Source organism: Ahaetulla prasina, chromosome 5 (genome assembly GCF_028640845.1).
Source record: "Ahaetulla prasina isolate Xishuangbanna chromosome 5, ASM2864084v1, whole genome shotgun sequence".
NCBI classification, from domain to species: Eukaryota; Metazoa; Chordata; class Lepidosauria; order Squamata; family Colubridae; genus Ahaetulla; species Ahaetulla prasina.
In genome coordinates this window covers 18,591,433-18,610,687 of record NC_080543.1, presented here as the reverse complement: position 1 = coordinate 18,610,687, position 19,255 = coordinate 18,591,433, and the positions used below count along the sequence as shown (strand labels likewise).

General features: G+C 38.4%; 1 protein-coding gene across 1 annotated transcript in view; it reads right to left on the bottom strand.

The window, feature by feature from the left end:
- Window positions 1-19,255, bottom strand: part of CNTN5 (contactin 5) — a 927,011-nt gene that overhangs the window by 305,809 nt on the left and 601,947 nt on the right. The window contains exon 5 of the mRNA XM_058185575.1: window positions 5,047-5,170. Coding sequence (XP_058041558.1) covers window positions 5,047-5,170 — 124 coding nt within the window. The remainder of the gene's footprint in view (window positions 1-5,046; window positions 5,171-19,255) is intronic.

Sequence of the window (19,255 nt, the reverse complement as noted above, 5' to 3'; positions counted from 1 at the left end):
AAACATGAAAAAGAAAATCTGCCTCTGTCTCTGCCTCCCAGCAATTTTCCTCCTTGCAGCAAACAGTGGAGCAACAAGAGGCAATGGCAATCCCTGCAGCCTGAAACAGCTGAGGGTCAGGAGGCCAATCCAACCGACAATCAGTTCTTTGTGCTAATCAGGTTGTGCTAAAGCTGAAACGGGCTGTTTGCTGCTTGCTGCAAGGAGGTAAATTGCTGGGAGACAGAAGCCAGTAGTGAGGGGCAGCAGGTGGGCAGAGCTACATTCGGTGTGTAAGACGTACCCAAATTTTCACCCTCTTTTGGGGGAAAAAATGTGTGTCTTATACTCCAAAAAATATGGTAGTTTTATCTTAATTCTCTTGTATTCTTTCTTCATTTCTTATTCATCCTATATTCAGAAACCACATATAGGTATTTGTTTCTCTATCTGGCTATCAGAATTTGTTGATAAATTAAACTGGGAAAACATCAAAAGAAATTTAATCACTTGTCTCTAGTGCCATATGTACCATAATTGCAATTCAACCTGCCTCTTGCAGCTCTATTTGTTTATTATTTATTTGGCAATCCTATTTACCGATTTCATTCCTCTTTGGGATTCCTTAGCATTCTTTCATTATTGGCAATGTAGATTTTGAAGCAGTGGTAGCTGTTCTTTTTTTCTTATTTATTACATTTATATGCCCACTTGTACATTTTGTGTACAATGCCTGAAAAGTGTCAGGCTACTTAAGTGAATAATAGGAAGGTGTTGTGGTTGCAAACAAGTAACTTCTGAAGGATATCTTCCAAATCATTTCTGAATCATTTCTGTGAAAGACCATCTGATTTATTATAAATGCTGATTTATTGTTAAAACTCTACGCCCAGGAATCTTCTCAACTAATGATTGGCACAAGCTTAGAGTTTGATGAGGATCAATGACACTCAAGGGGTGGTGATGTTGGACCAGTGGTGAAATCCAAATATTTTTTACTACTGGTTCTGTGGGTGTGGCTTGATGGGCGTGATGGCTTGGTGGGCATGGCAGGGGAAAGATACTGCAAAATCTCCATTCCCTCCCCACTCCTGGGGGAAGGATATTGCAAAATCTCCATTCCCACCAGCCAGAGGTGGTGTTTGCCAGTTCTCTGAACTATTCAATATTTCCACTACCGGTTCTCCAAACTACTCAAAATTTCCACTACCAATTCTCCAGAACCTGTTAGAACCTGCTGGATTTCACCCTTGGGTTGGACTTACTTTTCTTATGGCTAAGTAAGGATTCTAGGCTGATCCCCCTTTTCACACCACCCCCAAGTTCTTCTACAAATGTGCATCCCTCGAATTTAACATATTAAATCTTCCACACATTTACAGCGCTCATTTTATACCTTGGATTCTGACATTGCCTGTTTTTGGAGGCCAGTTCTCACCGTATCATTCCAAACTTTGTATGGCTCTTGCAATTACAGAAAATTGTGCCAAATGCAGAATGTTAATTGGTAAACGTATTGAGAATGTTCAAGGGATAATTAAGGATTAAACTAAGAATAAACTAGGAAGGTAAATGACATCTGCTGGATCATTTTAAAACAGTGGTTCTCAACCTTTATAGTGCTGCGACCCCTTTAATACAATTCCCCACGATGTGGCAACCCCAACCGTAAAATTATTTTCGTTTTGAATTTATCGCGCCTGAAGCCATATTGGCTGGCGATCTGAACTGCTTGTGATTGCCTTGAGGATGGAGGCATTAAAGTGGAGACTCCTCCCCTATTAAGTTTATCGTGCCTGAAGCCAGGTTAGGCTAGCGATTGGGAGTGATTGCAGCTGGCTTGAGAGGGAGACATCAGAGCAAAGATTTCTCTCTTTTTTAATTCATCGCGCCTGAAGCCGAATTCGGCTAGCGATTTGAAGAGCCTGCAGCTGGCTTGTGGAGTCAACCATTGGAGCGCGATTCTTCGACTCACAAGTATACTTCCCATATTTCCGATGGTCTTAGGCGACCCCTGGCAAATCGTCATTCGACCCCCAATGGGGTCATGACCCACAGGTTGAGAACCGCTGTTTTAAAATATCCACATATTGATCATACTTTGTAATACAATGCTTTTAGCATAAGGTAGATGTTCAATTATCTATAATGTAAATTATATACTGAAAAGTAATATTCATAAAAGTCTATAACTTAGTTATTTTATTTTATTATTTTATTATATATGATTTTTTAGTTTTATTGTTTTTATATGATGTTTTTATATTTTTGTAAGCTGCCTTGAGCGCCATGTGCGAATAGGCATGAATAAATAGGCATGAATACATCTCATAAATAAATAAATAAATAAATAAATATAAACTCAACATAAACCAGGCCAGTGACACAGTGGAAATCTTGACCAGAAACAAACAAACAAACAAACAAACAAACAAACAAACAAACAAACAACATAAACCAAGCTAGTAACACAGTGGAAATCTTGACCAGATATCTGAAAATTGCAGAAATTGATAGAAAACCTGAAATTGTATCCTAGCAAGTCTATATTGTTGGAAAATCCAGAAATGACTTGATTTTTTTGCTCCAGTGCTGACTCAAGGTGGGATAGCAATCTCCTTACAGCAGTAGACTGCAACCTGGGGATGTACTTAACCTCGTGGCTCCTTTGAGTCTATGGGTAGTGTCTATGAGTAATGTAATGGGTAATGAGTCTATGGATAATGTCTATTAACCTCTTGTCTACTTTTAGTCTACTGGCAATGGAGGTTTTCCTCAGCTCTAGCTGGTACACCAATCGGAGAAAGAGCTTCTGGCAGCCATAACCTGCAACCCTATCAAGTCTTGTACAAATGGTTGCAATGTTCTTTACACAGAACTGCTGTTGAAGCTACAGTTAGCACAAAATACAACAGCCCACTTACTGGTGGATGAGAACTGCTTTTTGCATATAAAACCTGTGGGGGGGAAAACCCTTGCATACAAAAGCTTGAAAATTGAAAATGTGGTATATTTTACTAGAAAACTCTATATGGCTGGAGACTCAGATGTCTGGAGGGAGAACTGTCAAATATGTACATCATTAGGTACTGTAGAGGATTGGCTAAAAGAGGGGTGGCAACATAAATGTCTAAATAAATAAATAAAAACTAAATCATATGTAGGGTTATTGACAGTTCCCCTGCTACATTGGCCTCAGGGAAGGGTTAGAAATAAGTTCCTTTTTAGTTATAGCCCTACTCTCTGCAGTAATTTTCTGCTAGAGATTTGTATCACTTCTTCTCCCTTCATGAGCTTTAAGAAGTCTCAAAAACAGACTTCCAAATTGTGTGGAACAATTTTTAAAGGTTAAAATAATAATTCAGGAATTTTTAATACTATAATTTAAATTTGCTATATTGCTTTTATTGTGTTACTGTCTCTTGTAAACTTCCAGGAATCTTAAGGAAGTAAGGCAATATAGAAACAAAACAAATTAACAAATAAAGGTCAAAACCTGAACAGCAGATCTATGAATTAATTACCCTTCAAATTATGTATCTGAGATATAATGCTCCAGATATATATAAAAAAAGATTCCTTCTTCCACAACAAATGATGAAGGTGAATTTCATGTTTACCCTGTTTTCCTGAAAATAAGACCCAACTGAAAAATAAGCCCTAGCAGGATTTTTCAGGATGCTCATAATATGAGCCCCACCCCCCAAAATAAGCCCCAGTTAAGATCATCAGCCAGATGGACGCAATTAGTATCATATTTCCACCAAAATAAGACCTAACCAGAAAATAAACCCTAATGCATCTTTTGGAGGAAAAAATAATATAAGACCCAGTCTTATTTTGGGGGAAACATGGTATTAACCTGCAGTTAAAAAATATATAAAATGGACTTTATTTTACATAGATAGTCCTTAATTCAAGTCTTTCTATCAGACAAATAAATTTATCTGTGTGTGTGTGTGTGTGTGTGCGCACGCGCACACACACACACAAAGTGTTTTTCTGTCGAAGCACCTGGTCTGCCCCACTGTGGGAGAGAGCATCCTGTTTCTCTTTCGCCTTTCAGCCCTAGTCCAGGAGCCCTCAGGCAGTCACTTTCACGACAAACTATTTTGTGTTAAATTTATATTTACTGACAAAGAAATAAAAGGAGACTAGTATAGATCTATTTCAAGCTGTTTAGCTCTCATCAATTAGCCATAATAGAATCCCAGAAGGGTATGGCTAGCTGATGAGAACTAAATAGCTTGAAATAGATCTATACTACTTTCCCTTTATTTCTTTGTCAGTAAACACACACACACACACACACAGAGAGAGAGAGACACACACACATCTATTAAGCATATTAGGTAGTTGATTTTTCAGTGAATAAGAACTGATCCAATTTTCATAGTCTGAACCAATATTCAAACTGGAGTAACATTCGTAACAATGCAGACAAAAATCAGCACCATTAGGGAAATTTGCACTAAAGTGTATGATAGACAAAACAGTGCTTTGTGCCAGGATACATATCTTGACAATTGCTTCAGTTTGCAAAATGCCTGTTAGAAAAAAAGACAGGTACATAAATGAATAGATTGAGATAATTTTATAACTGAATCTTTTAAAGTAAGAATGGAATAGATTTTAGCTAAAAACAGAATGCAGGTAGTCCTCGACTTATGACCACAACTGAGCCCAAATTTCCCTTGCTAAGCAACACCTTTCTTGCCACAATTGTTGAGTGAATCACTACAGTTGTGAAGTTAGAAATGCAGTTGTAAAGTGCATTTGGCTTCCCCGTGAACTTTGCTTGTCAGGAAGTCGCAAAATGTGATCACATGATCCTGGGATACTGCAACATCGTAAACACAAGAGAGTTGCCATATGTCTGAATTTTGATCACGTAACCATGGGGATGCTTCAATGGCTGTGCGAAAAATGGTCATAGGTTAATTTTTTTTCAATGCCATTGTAACTTCGAATGGCCACTAAATGAAAGGCTGTAAGTCGAGGACTACTGTACACTGACTTGGAATCCAAAAAGGCAACTTAGCTCCATTGCTAAAACATATTAGCTACCTGTAGGTTGGGGTGGGATTTCCTCTGGCTTGGCAACCGAGAGACACTTTCTTCTCCTCTGAATCCATGGGGAAGATCACATGATCAGGTTCTTGAATGAACATCGGCCCATAATCGACACCCTCTATTGGAGACAAAAAGGAACATCTCCTTCAGAGATTACTGGTAAAAGTTCTTGCTCGGAGCTATGAATTGTGAGTCCTGTTTTTGTGATCTACTTCAGAAACAATTCACTCTCTTCCCAATCATCAAATGATATAAATAGACACGTATCTAGAGTCATCAAATACTCAGAAGGTCAGGTTTTATCAGTAAGTATGCTACCTATATAGATGCCAAATGTAGTACGGCTCTAGTAGCACCACACACATACCCAGAGATACACTTTGTAGCCCCACCATTTGAGTCATTGCTGTAATATGCCACCCAGAGTAATCTATATTTGAGCTGAATGGCTATATACTTAGACTTTGATTAAGAATAACTTTATTGTCACTTTGAATGTATACTAATCGGCATACATTAAAATGAAATTTCATTGCATGCAGCTCTCAACGGTTCACCACCTCCAATATACACTATATAAAAAGGTGAAGGTAAAGGTTCCCCTTGCACATATGTGCTAGTCATTCCTGACACTAGGGGGTGGTGCTCATCTCTGTTTCAAAGCCGAAAAGCCAGCGCTATCTGAAGACGTCTCCATAGTCATGTGGCCCGCATGACTAAACGCCAAAGGCTCACGGAATGCTGTTACCTTCCCACCAAAGGTGGTCCCTATTTTTCCACTTGCATTTTTTACGTGCTTTTGAACTGCTAGGTTGGCAGAAGCTGGGACAGGTAACGGGAGCTCACCCCATTATGCGGCGCTAGGGGTTTGAACCGGTGAACTGCCAATCTTTCGATCGACAAGCTCAGCCACTGAGCCACTGCCTCCCTATAAATACACTACATAAAGATGATGACAGAAAGAAAGAAAGTCAAAATTATGCATATGCTCACATGTATTATATGACATGGATAAACAATACAATCTAGCTCGGATGTAAACATGTACATGGTGAGAAAAAAAAATGAATTTTGCAAGTTTACCCAGATGGACGGCCTAGAGAACAAAGCTGTTACAGAATCTGGAAGTCCTGCTAGAAATACTTCGAAACCTCCTCCCAGAGGGGAGCAACAGAGACAGATCATAACGTGAGTGTGTGGGGTCTCTAACAATGCTTTGAACTTTAAGCCCATAGCACTTTTAAGCTTATATAAATTTATTCAATAAGTAAAAAAAATAAATGAAAGCTTCTGGCAATCTAAATTCAAGATGGTGCCTTAAATCAGAACTCCGAGTCATTCAATCTGGATGCCTCAAACTGAAGTGGAAAAGCAGGCACTTCAGCATGATTGAAAGGCACATGAACAGAAGTTATTTTTAGCATTCAAACTGTTCTTGAGTAGCCAACCCTATCCAAAATTTGAAACAAAAGTACCTCTTTGATTGCCTTCAAAAAGCTACTTCCAACAAAACATCATGGAACGGATTTTATTAATTTCAAAGGTCAGTGTGGGAAAATGTACAGGATCCATTTCAGAGGTTATCAATCCTTCCCCACCAGCCCCCTCGGACTTCAGTTTTAATGTTTTATCAATGTTTTTATTTTCAGAGGCCAGTTATTAAGGAGACTTCATCTCTTGTGGACCAGCCATTTACTCAGGGTTTTCAAAATCAATCACAGCCAATTTTCAAAGACAAAATAAGTACTTGAATTACTTATTAAGCTAAACCACCTGGTTAATTCAGATATGTGCCTGGCCATGTTATTCATCATTTAACTCTTTAACTAAGTCTACCATCCATTCTAAGTGAAATATGGTTTTCCCATAAATGAAGGAAGGGGACACTGTATAAAATACAGGACTGGGGAAGCTGAAGTGGAATGAAATTGCTGTTTAAGTAAGATAGAATTATACTTATAAATAGGTAGAGTTCTATCGTTCTATTGATTGCATGAAAAAGTCTATGGAGATTCTCAGTCATCTAGGTCAGGGGTCTCCAACCTTGGTAACTTTAAGCTTGGAGGACTTCAACTTCAAAATGCCTCAGCCAGCTTTGCTGGCTAGGGCATTCTGGGAGTTGAAGTCCACCAGGCTTAAAGTTGCCAAGGTTGGAGACCCATGATCTAGGTCATGGTTCTGGATGCCATATTGCCTTTCCTGACCTTTCCTGCAGATACTTCTTTCATTATCAAAGTTCTATGCAACCATGTCCTAAAGGTGGTTTTTCAAGAGACAACTGCACTGTCTGGTTTTTCTTCGAAGACATTTCACTTCTCATCCAAGAAGCTTATTCAGCTATTCAGTGCTTCTTGGATGAGAAGCAAAACGTCTTCGTAGAAAAAACAGAAAGTCCAATTGGAATAGCAACCATGTTGACTTTTGACATTCCTATGGGCATCCCTGTCTGCGAGGAAGTTTGAACTATAAGAATGACTATCTCAAACTAACCAGCCAGTTTCCAATTAACCAATACACACAATACGGAACCACAGCTTTTTATTTGCTGATGAAAATGTCACCCATTGATTTTCTGCTTGTCATGATCCAGCCAGAAGAAAAAGAAATTGAAAATGTTAACTTCCTGGAAATTTAGTTAAAGGACTTGTAGCATTTTGCATAAACACTGCTCTACATAAATAAATGACAGAGTAATTTGCTTTGTGTCTTTCAGTTCCTAATCCCCATGATTGAATGCTCTTAAACAAACCAATGATTTTCATCTGCTAATTTGAAAGCTTTTTGCAAGCACAAAAACCACTTTGGTGCCTAAACATTGGCATGATTGGGTCCTTCTCAATAGACATAATGATTCAAATCAATCTTTGTCAATTTGGTTTTCTCAGAGGAACACAAAAGGGATTCCTAGCAAATCACATATGTGACTATTGGCAATCTATCTCTGGGAGATTTATCTGAACACATCTGTGGATATTTATTTTTCATTACATTTCTACACCACCCAACTTCAAAAGATCAGAGTTGTTTTCAGTAGATAAAGGCAGCACCACCAGTAGAATATATAACTATGCCAAACAAACAAACAAACAAACAAACAACAACCAAGTAGAAAGCACTACGTCATTTTTTTAAAAAAAAAAATTGCTGACATTTTAGTTGGCAAAGATTTTCAGAAATAACTGCCACTATGTTCACAGGGGCGCACTCTAACATCAACTTTCTTTTCAGATCTGAAAAGAATCAAATGATCTGAATTGTATCTAGACTCCTACAAAAACCACAACAGGACTTACAGATTACACTAAACCGTGGATTGCTGTGTACAGCAGCTTTAGACATTTTAATGTTGTGATATAAAATATGGTTTTACAAATCATCATTTCTGACTCTTCAAGGGATTTAGGATTACAGCCTTTAAATTGTCTTCTGTTTCTGTGCTTCTGGAGAAGCACAGAATGCATCTGGTGAGATGCATTAAGATTGTTCATAAGTATATATTTTTATTTATTTTAAGCTAACAGTAAAGCCAAGATATGAGGCTTTTGATACATTCCAAGCAGAAGTGGTATTCAGCCGGTTCAGACCGGTTCGGGTGAACCGGTAGTGGAGACTTCCACCCACCCACCCACGCGCAATCCCATCCTATATCGCTGTGTTTTTGACACTGCATGCATGTGTGTACAGCCCATGCAAGCAAATTGCTGTGTTGTTTGATGTCACATACACATGTGGACAGCACGTGTGAATGAATTGCCATGTTTTGTGACACCGCACGCATGCACGAATGGCACACGCTCACATGTCCGGTGCTAGGCAAACCAGTTGCTACAGTATGTAAAGTCCACGTCTGATTCCAAGCCCCAGGCTAGAGTACACAGCCAAGTTTCTAAAGCCTTAGGAAAGAGTTGAGGCCATTCTAATCTCTGAATGAGTCCACAGACAGGAACTACAGCAGAAATGGACCATATTTTTGTTCCCATCTGTTGGCTCTCTGGGATCTCCAGAATTCCAAATGTGCTGTATTGAATTAGACCAGGGGTGCCAAACTCGCAGCCTATGGGCCAGTTGCATCACACACTGGCCACACCCATGCCCAGTTTCACAAAGGGGGTAAAAGGTCACCATATATCACGTGACGCCCCTGTGATGACGCAGGTTCGACACACCTGAAGTAGACTAATTGGAAAAAGATGGTCCAAAGGTAGCCTGGTCCAAGCCACACTGAGCTTTAAAGTCAACGACCAGTGCCTTAAGTTGTACATGGAAACACACTGGTACCAATGCAGCCGACATAGTAATGGTAGTAAATGTGCTATTATAGCACAATTGTACACAGCTACAATTCTGCATCAGTTAAAGTTTACAAATATTCTTCAAAGGCTCAATGTAGAGAATGTTGGAGTAATCTAAGCAAGAGGTTACAAAGGCCTATTTGACAATGGGCAGGGCTTCCTGGTCCAAGAATGAATGGAACTGATGCACTACGCAAGGAGCCATGAAACTGTCATGCCCCTGTCGGAGTCTGAAGGGGAAGAGGAACGGCTGACAGAGAGTGAGAGAGTGGATCCATTGGCTGTGGGGAAAAATGGGGAAGGGCAAAGTCAGGCTGGGCAGAGCAGGGGAGAGGTAGAACAAGGGAGAGGGGGTTCAGATGAAGACCAAGGCCCACCCCCTCCTCATCCTAGGCAGCGCAGGGAGGAACGGAGAAGAGAGCAATGTGGGTTGCATGGCTTACGAGGGAGGAAAGGGACCTGATCCTCTTTACAAGGCACAGGTGTTGCTGGAGTTTAAAAGGAAAGGCAAATGGGAGGGGTGTTTGTCAGGAACAAACGCTGAGTTTATCTGGTGTTTCTTTGAATCCTGGCTTAATTTACTGCCGTGCTACTTTACTAGTGGAATTCCTTATTTTGCTTGCCCTGCCGGATTAATTACCTTGTCTTGCCTTTGGATTTTTTGTTAGAAATTTTCTGCTTACAACGTTTGGGACTGAAGTATTGCCAGCCAAAGACTATTACAGGCTGGTGGAAGAGCTCTCTCCAGGCCGGAGAGTTCAAACGGACATTGGGGGGCACAGTTGGTGATAATAAAGGGACTCATATCGGTTCTGTGGCTGTGTTGCCTTTGTGTCACGACCTGGGTCATCACAGAAACTAGGAGGATCTCCGGATTGCGCACCAGGTCTATCTGGGGCAGCGACACCCCAACCAGAGTAGCAGATGGGAAGAACAATTATACACAGCCACTCAATCTTGCTTGGGTTGAGCTGGAGCCCATTTCATCCCATCCAGACTCCAACAGTCTCTAGTTTTTTGGATAAAACATCCAAAGCAACACTTAGAGGGCTGGAATAGAGAGATACAGTTCTGGGTTATGGCTGGGAAGACCCCAGATTCAAATCTACTTTTAGCCATAAGATGGCTTCAGTCAATAATCCTTTCTCAACCGGACTTGGTTTGGTGGAAAAAACGGAAAGGAAAAGAAAGTATTATGTAGTATGTCCTGCCTCAAAAGGCAGTATTTACATCAAATGAAAAAGAAACAATGATTGTAGATACAATTGCATACATTGTTGAGCCTTAATGATAACATTACTCTAAAACAGGGGCCCCCAACCTCTGCTCCATGGAACAGGACTGGGCTGCAGCATGCCAGAAACTGGGCTGCATAAACAAGAGAAGTCCCATCTGCAGGATGCAGGCAACATGCAAAACTACATTCCCAACAGTCCGTGGAAAAACCTTTCTCCATGGAACTGGTTAAATTTATATTTACTGACAAAGAAATAAAGGGAGAAATAAAGCGAGGAGAGCCCATGACTTAGAAGTTAATTCATCTGCCTAATATGCAAGCAAGAAGGTTCAAATCCCAGCATGACTAGCTGATGAGAGCTAAATAGCTTGAAATAGATCTATACTAGTCTCCCTGTATTTCTTAATCAGTAAATATATCTGTTTCTGTCTATCTATCTATCTATCTATCTATCTATCTATCTATCTATCTATCTATCTATCTATCTATCTATCTATCTATCTATCTATCTATCTATCATACACACACACACACGCACATACACATATACACAAATGACCCCATAATCCCTTGTGGGGTGGAGTGGGGGCAACTGAATGGAGTTGAGTGTTTAATGGCTGGATGCCCTTCCTGTTGCCAATGCAGAGTTCGCAACTGATATTTATTCATTGTGCCCAGAAATAGATATATCTGCCGCTACCTAGGATCAAACTCACAGCTTCCTGATAGTGAGCTGAAGCTCCACCTCTAAACCACTGCACCACTCATAACTGGTAATATATGTGTATGAGTTAATTAATTAATTTCATAGTAATTATTAATTAGGATAATAGAGTAGATTGTTATTCACACTGGTAGTAGCCATATTACCATTTTGTCTAATTGTTGATCTAGAGGGTTTTAAATTTGTGCCTGGCATTTTAAATACAAACAAAGAGGAAAAGCAGGATTGATAACCAATCAGGAAGCTAAAAAAAAAAAAGCTCAGCAAAAAACAAAACAAAACCAAAGAACAAATAATGGTTGGATGGTTCACTGCAGAATCCATAGTTCTAAATTCCCAAAGGTCAAAATTCTCTAAACTAACTCCAGACCAAGTTGTGTTTTCCAACTTTACTTATAATTTGTAAGCAAGAACATAAAACGGGAGGAGAAATTAATAGGTTATAACGAATCATGACAAGGATGCTGATACATAATAAATCAATGACTTTCCTTAACAAAGACAGATCTATTGAGAAATAAATGCAGACAAGCATATGTTATCACTTAATACCGTTAATTTCCCAAGGGCAGTATTACTTTTCGCCTGCTTTTCATCAAGATTTTAGTAACACCTGTCAATTGTCAGCCTCCTCCACTTCTGAACTTCAGCAACTTCCTTACAAATTCTAAATTGCAATATATGTTATCAAGCTGTAGCAGTATTTCTCAACCTTGACAGCTTAAAGATATGTGAATTTCAATTCCCAGACTTTCCTGGCTAACATACTGGCCAAGGAATTCTGGGAATTGAAGTCCACACATTTTCAAGTTGCCAAGGTGGATAGACACTGAGTTAAAATTATGTGGGTATGCATAAATGTGATTGATATCAGTGTCCTCCTCCCCAAGTATTCATATAATATTTCAAGTATACACATACAGTTTCAGCAAATTATTAAGACACACACCCCCATGCAAAATGTGGAGTTTAATACATTTGGAGTGTATGTTTCTGTAAACTACAAAGCTTTGTGCCTATTTTGGTACCCAGATTGCCTGCAATATCTATTCTTTTCATATCAAAATTAAATATATCCATTTAAAATATGTGACTTTCCCTAATGTTTCCAAATAGTCTTAAAAGCCTTAATAAATGATTTTTTGTATTAATTTGTTCACATGTATATTGATTTTTTTGCATGATTTCATTAACTGCTTTTATCTCGTACATTTAGAGTATACATATATATAAATTTATATATATAAACATACCGTGTTTCCCCGAAAATAAGACCTCATCTTATATTTTTTTGAACTCTGAAATAAGCACTTGGCCTTATTGCCATGCACTCAAAAGCCCGATTGGAGATGTCTTATTTTGGGGGAAACAGGGTATATAGCGTTAAATGTTTAAATATTTTTTTGTAGTTACAGAAACTGCAAGTTGTGTGGATGACTTAAGGCTTCTTTCCATTGTGTGGATCTCTTTTTGTACCTTGTACTCCTTTATTCTGATTATTTTGATAAATATTTTGATAAATAAATTTGATAAATAAATTTTGATACTTATTTCCTTGTCCTTAGCAGTTTCTTACTGTGATGTGTCCAAGTCCATTAAGAGTTGAGTGGTATTTAAATAAATAAATAAAGCGTGTGTACACACACACACTTTCTATTAACAACATCTACAGTCTAGAACATTCTCTCTTCTGAAATTTGTTAGGAACTCTCATCGACCACTGACGACCTTTCAATGGTTGAATAATTTGTTTTGTTTTGCCTTTCCTTTCCCTTCATGCTTTTTAAAGTATGGTTTTCTTTACTCTATAAATATATATTTAATATATTGTCTTATTCTGCTGTTTTATTCTTTATTCCAAACACTGTGAAGTGCTATGTTGCTACTGAACAGGAAGCTGGCTATAAATATTCAAAAATGATAAATAAAACGTTCACGTAAAAAAGCCCCAATATTTTGCAATACAATTTTCTTTTCTTTTTTTTTACTGGAAATCTGTTTTAATACAACTGTTCAACTTGTCGCATTTTCTTGGCCTTGCAGAGAATATACACAGGCTGGTGTTTTTTTTTCCCCCCAAAAGGGGGCAATTCTACTATGTACGGAAAGGGCCTTGTTGTTGTTAAAAGACAATTGGATTGACAGCTCAATTCCATTGATTTAAATGGTCTATTCTAAGTATGCTGAAGCCTGAACTAAACACAATTCAGTTTCAGAGCCTGCTGGGAGAAAATCAAGGTAATCAGTTCTGCTACCTCTCTTGGCAATTGGTTGTTCGAACTGCTTTTACTGTTAGATTTTTCTTGAAACTCCGATGGATTTTTTTTCTTCTTCATCATGTAACTTAAAAATATTATTCTGTGTTCTGCATTCTGGAACCGGAGAGGGAGCCCTGTGGGCCTTTCTGTTCTAGGTCAGTGTTGGCAAACCTTTTTGGCACCTAGGGCTGAAATGGGAGCGCGCGGGCGAGAAACCGGAAGAGCAGCCGCCTGGTACGCATGTGTGCGCCAGGAAGACGACCTTCCGGTTTCTGGCAGGCACATGCGCACAGGCCAGCTGGTCTTAGCGCGCACGTGCATGCCAGAAACCAGAAGACCAGATGGCCAGTGTGCATGTACACACCAGAAAGCAAAAGATCATCTTCCCAGCGTGCGCAGTGCTCCTGCCTGTGTGAAAACCAGCTGGCCAGCACTCCGGAACTCAGAAGAGCAACAGGCGACAGCTCATGTTCCTGGAGAGATGGCTCTGTGTGCTACTTCTGGCATATGTGCCATAGGTTCACCATCACGGTTGTAGGTGACATCTTTCAGGTAAATCATAAGAGTGTGCTATCTCATCCTTACTCAATCTCCTTTGCTCACATATCCAGTTCCCATCATCTCTGTTCATAGGACTTGTTTCTGGTCCCTGAATTATCCTTGTTGCCATTGTCTGAATCTCTGGCTGTTTGATTCTGGCCCTTTTAAAGCACAATTTCCATAACTGAACACAGTCCTTGAGATTTAATAGAGTTAATAGAAAATGAAGTGTTATGATAGTTCCCCAAAGCAGTTATTATTCATTAATCTGGACATCACTTTTCACTTTTGTATTCATTCTTTGACTATTTGCTTTCAATTTGCAATTGCTATGTACCAACTTCAGATTATGAGTGTTCATGGTCTTTCAATTAACCTTCATTACTGTGGAAACAGACCTTCTGATTTTATTTCTGAATCTATTTTTGCAAATTTCAGGCTAGTGTACATAGACAGCAAATTCAATTAAATTAATAATCTGATTATTTCTTGTTCTTCTTGTCCTCCTCCTCCTCCTCCTCCTCCTCCTCCTCCTCCTCCTCCTCCTCCTCCTCCTCCTCCTCCTCCTCCTCCTCCTCCTTCCTTCTAGGATTTTAGCTAAGACACGTTTTCTTTCCATTGGATGAGAGCAATAGTGCCTTTTGATTTAAGACTGAAAACATGAAGCTTACATCAGTTTTGCAAAAGCTCACTAAAGGGCACAAACATATTTCAATGTTATACTGCGGTTGCAAATACTTGAGCGTTGTGTGAAATTCAGCCAGTTTTCAGACTTCTATCATTCTTGTGGGTGAAAATAGGTGCAACTGAAAGCTGAAACGTACTCTAGTAGTTTGAGCCTGGAGAAATCTCTTTCTATATTTCATAGAAAAAGATAACAAAATATTTGATTGCACAGAGTAGAACAGACAATAAAACACTCTTTGCAGCAGTGTTATGGGCTTTTCTGACATCAGTGGTTTTTCTTTGATGAAAAGGACTTAAGCAAGAGCCAAGGGTCATGTACTCCAGGTCCAACAAGGGAGAAAAGATAGACAAGGAGATGTTGCTCCCTAAACTACAAGACTGGAACTGATAGTTTTTAAACCTGATTGTTTTAAGCTTGATAGAAGCCTTGGAACTAATACCCTTAAAACTCCTGGCTTTATACTCATGAGGGGTTAGGCTTCCTAGATAGATGTCTCTTTGCTTGTCACAGAGCTCAGCACTGAGGATTGACAGATCTGGGATGGAAAAAATTAGGCAACCACAACTCAACAGTGAAGAGAGGTAACAATATTTACTTAAAAAAATAATAATAAAACCATAAACTGTAGGTGCGTTTATGGGTTTTGATATAAAATAATACTAAATACTAAACACCAGAATATTTCACTCTGCTGTATAGGTTTTCCACACATACACACAAATACTGTACATACATAGATATACACATACATACATGGGTGATATTCACTTACTTTCCCTAATGTTTCGCAATTGTGAATGCGTGTGCACATGCCTTCCACTTTGCTGGCATGCAGCGCTTCTGTGCATGCGCCCAGCCTCAAAAACGTGCCTAATGGGTGGGCCCACTGGTGATTTCTGCTACCGGTTCAGGTGAACCGGTCTGAAGCAGCTGAATACCACCTCTCCATACATACATGCATACATACATACATACATACACACACACCACTTCCTCCTGGGAAAACAGTTACAAAATATAATTGATGATAAAATATATTTTGGTAGATAGAGCCTCACAGCTACAAGTTTCAATACATGACTAACATTATGGAGTCAGCTGTAAAAATATTGGGACAATCGAAGGAGAACTAGTTTAGTTTCCTAGGGCCCACTATATTGATTTTCAAAGGTGGAAATATTATTATTATCCTTCTCATCTTCTCGACTTCCCCCTATTATATTTTAATCTTCTCATCATTCCCATCACCCATCTTCTTCCACTTATGACTGTATGGCTGTAACTTTGTTGCTTGTATGCTTATGATTGATATTGATATTGATATTGTTTCCTGATTGCTTATTTGTACCCCAGGACTAACTCATTAAGTGTTGTACCTTAGAATTCTTGATGAACGTACCTTTTCTTTTATGTATACTGAGAGCATATACACCAAGACAAATGCCTTGTGTGTCCAATCACACTTGGCCAATAAAAAATTCTCTCTATATAAATAACAATAGACCATATAATACAATAATAGACCATATAAATATAAATAATATAAATAAATAAATTATATACATATAAGATATAATCATGACTTATAATAATAATAATAATAATAATAATAATAATAATAATAATAATAACAATAATAATAATAATAATAATAACAACAACAACAACAACAACAACAGAGTTGGAAGGGACCTTGGAGGCCTTCTAGTCCAACCCCCTGCCCAGGCAGGAAACCCTACACCATCTCAGACAGATGGTTAACAAACATTTTCTTAAAAATTTCCAGCGTTGGAGCATTCACAACTTCTGCAGGCAAGTTGTTCCACTTATTAATTGTTCTAATTGTCAGGAAATTTCTCCTTAGTTCTAAGTTGCTTCTTTCCTTGATCAGTTTCCACCCGTTGCTTCTTTTTCTACCCTCAGGTGCTTTGGAGAACAGCCTGACTCCCTCTTCTTTGTGGCAACCCCTGAGATATTGGAACACTGCTATCATGTCTCCCCTAGTCCTTCTTTTTATTAAACTAGACATACCCAGTTCCTGCAATAAGTTTTATTATTAAAAACTTATTATGATTATTATGATTGTTACTCTGTTGCTTTGCATGTACATTGAAAGCTTCTGCACCGAAGACAAATTCCTTAATCACACTTGGCCAATAATTATTCTGTTTTGCTCTGCCCTGCCCTGCCCTGTAATTTGGACAGTAATGCAGTTATACTTCAAGTCTAGCTTACCAGGGTTACCTGCATAGAGTTTTGATAAAAGGACCATAGGAAACACATTGCAAGGGCTTATTTTAAGTTTCATGGAAACATGGAAGAGGGTGGAAGTTGTTTGCTGAAGTCGGGTGGGAAGGTGCAAAAAACATAAATCACTTCTGAACACGTCACAATCTCAGATCTCTTCAGCGGGATGGATGGAGAAAAGGGGGGGTGAGGTACATACCCTCCTGTTTGAAGGCCTCTGAGAATGGCTCGGGGTTTGTTGGTGGGTGATAGGGCTGCGATGACCCGTGCCAATCTGGAGAGGAGATGCTTCCCATGGCAGGGTAACTTGGTCGTTGCCTGTTCTTTGAGTTAATGGCAGAGGAGGAGTAAGATGAACTAGCAGATCTGAGTCTTAAAAGAGCAGCGTATGCAGAGTTCGCAACTGATATTTATTCATTGTGCCCAGAAATAGATATATCTGCCGCTACCTAGGATCAAACTCACAGCTTCCTGATAGTGAGCTGAAGCTCCACCTCTAAACCACTGCACCACTCATAACTGGTAATATATGTATGAGTTAATTAATTAATTTCATAGTAATTATTAATTAGGATAATAGAGTAGATTGTTATTCACACTGGTAGTAGCCATATTACCATTTTGTCTAATTGTTGATCTAGAGGGTTTTAAATTTGTGCCTGGCATTTTAAATACAAACAAAGAGGAAAAGCAGGATTGATAACCAATCAGGAAGCTAAAAAAAAAAAAGCTCAGCAAAAAACAAAACAAATCCAAAGAACAAATAATGGTTGGATGGTTCACTGCAGAATCCATAGTTCTAAATTCCCAAAGGTCAAAATTCTCTAAACTAACTCCAGACCAAGTTGTGTTTTCCAACTTTACTTATAATTTGTAAGCAAGAACATAAAACGGGAGGAGAAATTAATAGGTTATAACGAATCATGACAAGGATGCTGATACATAATAAATCAATGACTTTCCTTAACAAAGACAGATCTATTGAGAAATAAATGCAGACAAGCATATGTTATCACTTAATGCTGTTAATTTCCCAAGGGCAGTATTACTTTTCGCCTGCTTTTCATCAAGATTTTAGTAACACCTGTCAATTGTCAGCCTCCTCCACTTCTGAACTTCAGCAACTTCCTTACAAATTCTAAATTGCAATATATGTTATCAAGCTGTAGCAGTATTTCTCAACCTTGACAGCTTAAAGATATGTGAATTTCAATTCCCAGACTTTCCTGGCTAACATACTGGCCAAGGAATTCTGGGAATTGAAGTCCACACATTTTCAAGTTGCCAAGGTGGATAGACACTGAGTTAAAATTATGTGGGTATGCATAAATGTGATTGATATCAGTGTCCTCCTCCCCAAGTATTCATATAATATTTCAAGTATACACATACAGTTTCAGCAAATTATTAAGACACACACCCCCATGCAAAATGTGGAGTTTAATACATTTGGAGTGTATGTTTCTGTAAACTACAAAGCTTTGTGCCTATTTTGGTACCCAGATTGCCTGCAATATCTATTCTTTTCATATCAAAATTAAATATATCCATTTAAAATATGTGACTTTCCCTAATGTTTCCAAATTGTCTTAAAAGCCTTAATAAATGATTTTTTGTATTAATTTGTTCACATGTATATTGATTTTTTTGCATGATTTCATTAACTGCTTTTATCTCGTACATTTAGAGTATACATATATATAAATTTACATATATAAACATACCGTGTTTCCCCGAAAATAAGACCTCATCTTATATTTTTTTGAACTCTGAAATAAGCACTTGGCCTTATTGCCATGCACTCAAAAGCCCGATTGGAGATGTCTTATTTTGGAAACAGGGTATATAGCGTTAAATGTTTAAATATTTTTGTAGTTACAGAAACTGCAAGTTGTGTGGATGACTTAAGGCTTCTTTCCATTGTGTGGATCTCTTTTGTACCTTGTACTCCTTTATTCTGATTATTTTGATAAATAAATTTGATAAATAAATTTGATAAATAAATTTTGATACTTATTTCCTTGTCCTTAGCAGTTTCTTACTGTGATGTGTCCAAGTCCATTAAGAGTTGAGTGGTATTTAAATAAATAAATAAAGCGTGTGTACACACACACTTTCTATTAACAACATCTACAGTCTAGAACATTCTCTCTTCTGAAATTTGTTAGGAACTCTCATCGACCACTGACGACCTTTCAATGGTTGAATAATTTGTTT